The 2322-nt window shown below is 32.4% G+C and overlaps 1 protein-coding gene across 2 annotated transcripts in view; it reads right to left on the minus strand.

Moving 5' to 3' along the window:
* Positions 227-2322, minus strand: part of LOC104767193 (epoxide hydrolase 4-like) — a 3400-nt gene continuing 1304 nt past the window's right edge. The window contains exons 2-6 of one of the 2 annotated variants that reach the window (XM_019241305.1): positions 2103-2160; positions 1687-1862; positions 999-1088; positions 597-664; positions 227-506 (exon numbers count right to left, since the gene is read on the minus strand). In XM_019241305.1, coding sequence (XP_019096850.1) covers positions 380-506; positions 597-664; positions 999-1088; positions 1687-1862; positions 2103-2160 — 519 coding nt within the window. In that variant the 3' untranslated portion in view covers positions 227-379. Of the gene's footprint in view, positions 507-592; positions 665-998; positions 1089-1686; positions 1863-2102; positions 2255-2322 lie in introns of those variants that run through there. The other variant, XM_019241306.1, reaches the window with a different exon arrangement.

The raw sequence follows: 2322 nt of genomic DNA on the forward strand, positions 1-2322 counted from the left end.
GAAACCTTATAGTTTTGAATGGTAGATAAAGCTAAACACCCTATAACTGGATCAATACCAAAAAAATAAAATTTGGTGCACTCAATATGTCTTCTGACCCATATATTGGGCTGTCATGAAAATTAGGCCTATAACCAAAGGGTCCGCATTCTCTGATTCATAGAAAATACGAATATACGATAGTGTCATAAATTTGGGGAAACAAAAACAAATCGAGAAAACTATATTATTTCAATGAACCATATATTATTTATGAGATATATGTAGTTACATTATTTTTGACAGAAGAATTTAAACCAAAGAAAATATGATAAATAAATTCATTTGGTGTTGATGTGATGTGAGCATCATTTATGTAGTACTTCGATTACCATCGAATTTAGTTTTCAGAGTAAACTGAAGCAAGAAACTTTTTGAGACGTCTGTTATAGACACAAGGTCTCTCCAAATGTGCCAAATGACCTGCTTTCTTTATACTCTCCATTGTTGCATTTTCGCCTAGTTGCCTATAAAACATCATTTAAATGAGATATATAATTATATATATAATAATAATAATTTCAGATTAGGAAAACAATTATTCTATTGAAACTTACTCTTTCATTTTCTTGGCAAATCCAATATTAAAAATTTGATCACTTTCGCCCCACATAAGATGTATTTTCTGCAAAAATAAATAAATCAATCAATCCATGGGTTAAGTAGTAAAATTTTAGACGTATTTTCTATTTAATTTGTATAAATTAGGATATTTCAAAAAAAAATTACTACCAAAAAGTACTCTATATATTTTTGAGTTTCAATTTTTTTTGTAAATAGCATGGTTTTAACGATAAAACTCTTTACAAAACATAAAAACATTTGTCAAATTATATCTCACTAGAAGGTCCATTCCTTGTAAAGTTGTTTCTATACACATATTATATATATATATATATATAATATTCTTAATACGATGGAAAAATATTTTTTTTTTGTGAATGATTTTCTTATGTAACCTGTTGAAAACGAGGGATGGTCACATCTTTGTTGCTGATGACCAAAGCTTCTAATAATTCTGCTCTTTCCTTCCTATTGGTAATCATCACCTTCAAATTTTGCAAAAATGTATATTACTATAGCATATGAGGTCTTGCACAAACACATCCATATTTGTTTTTTCTTTTTCTTTTACAACTAACACATACGTAAAGAAACTCATTTGTCTTCTTTTGTCATGAAATTATTTTTTATATACTAGGTAAATTAATTAAACAAAGATATCTACATAGTCCTATTACCAGGGCCGGTCCTATATTAAAAGTGGCCTAAAGCAGTTTCAAAATGTAAAGGGAAAAAAAAAAAAAAAACCACGTGAAGTACCAAAGTAAGATTTGAACCTGAGATATTAGACATAACAAAGGACTACTGAACCATCAGACCAAACAGATTATTTTGTATTTTTGGCCTTTCAGTTATCTATATCTTCTGTGGCCTAAAGTAAGTGTTTTGCTTGCCTTATGGACGGCCGGGCCTGCCTATTACATATTATCTTCAAAAATTATTGTAGTCTAATTAATTATTAGTATTACAAGCTATTTATCGAGCTCCGGGATCAAATTTGACTTCCAGTTGCTACAAAAGTTGATAAGATTACTTTAAGATAGGGCGAACTTAATAAATTGCAAATTTTGAGTAGCTACGTACCTCAATGAAATCCTTGAAGAGCTTGTTCGGGAACCACATGGGTCTATGGACAGCAAGTGCGAAGAGAGTCTTGAGTCCTTTAACCGAAGTTGGTAACAAAAGATCCGCCGACGACTTAAAACCTAACTGGTTCAAATTTGACTCACTGATCGTATCTGTCATCGCAAGTATAGAACCTGAAAATGAAAAAAGTTCTTCTTAATTGTACGTAGATTTAAGAATGAGATAACAATCTAGGGTCTTATTTTGTAATTTCTATGATTGATATACAAAAATAGGAGTGTTAATAACAACCTTTGAACCCACGGGATAGGACTAAATCATTTCCCGTGGAGAGGATTACGATTCTCTTACTTTACAGGTTCTCTCCGATCCTCTACAATAGATTGAGATATCAAAATATGGTAATTAAATACCTGACACCACCATGGCACGGACCATCTCAGGATACTCCTCGGCGATCTTGAAAGCCACCATGCCACCGTAACTAAACCCTACAAGAAAAAACTTATCCACGCCGAGGATACGAAGAGACTTGACTAAACAGTGAGCTTGAAACGCTGGTGACCTGTCCGGGTTGTCGGAGTAAGACCCACCAAAGAAGAGGAGGTCCGGTATATAGACTGAGTACTTCTT

Source organism: Camelina sativa, chromosome 19 (genome assembly GCF_000633955.1).
Source record: "Camelina sativa cultivar DH55 chromosome 19, Cs, whole genome shotgun sequence".
Lineage (NCBI taxonomy): Eukaryota > Viridiplantae > Streptophyta > Magnoliopsida > Brassicales > Brassicaceae > Camelina > Camelina sativa.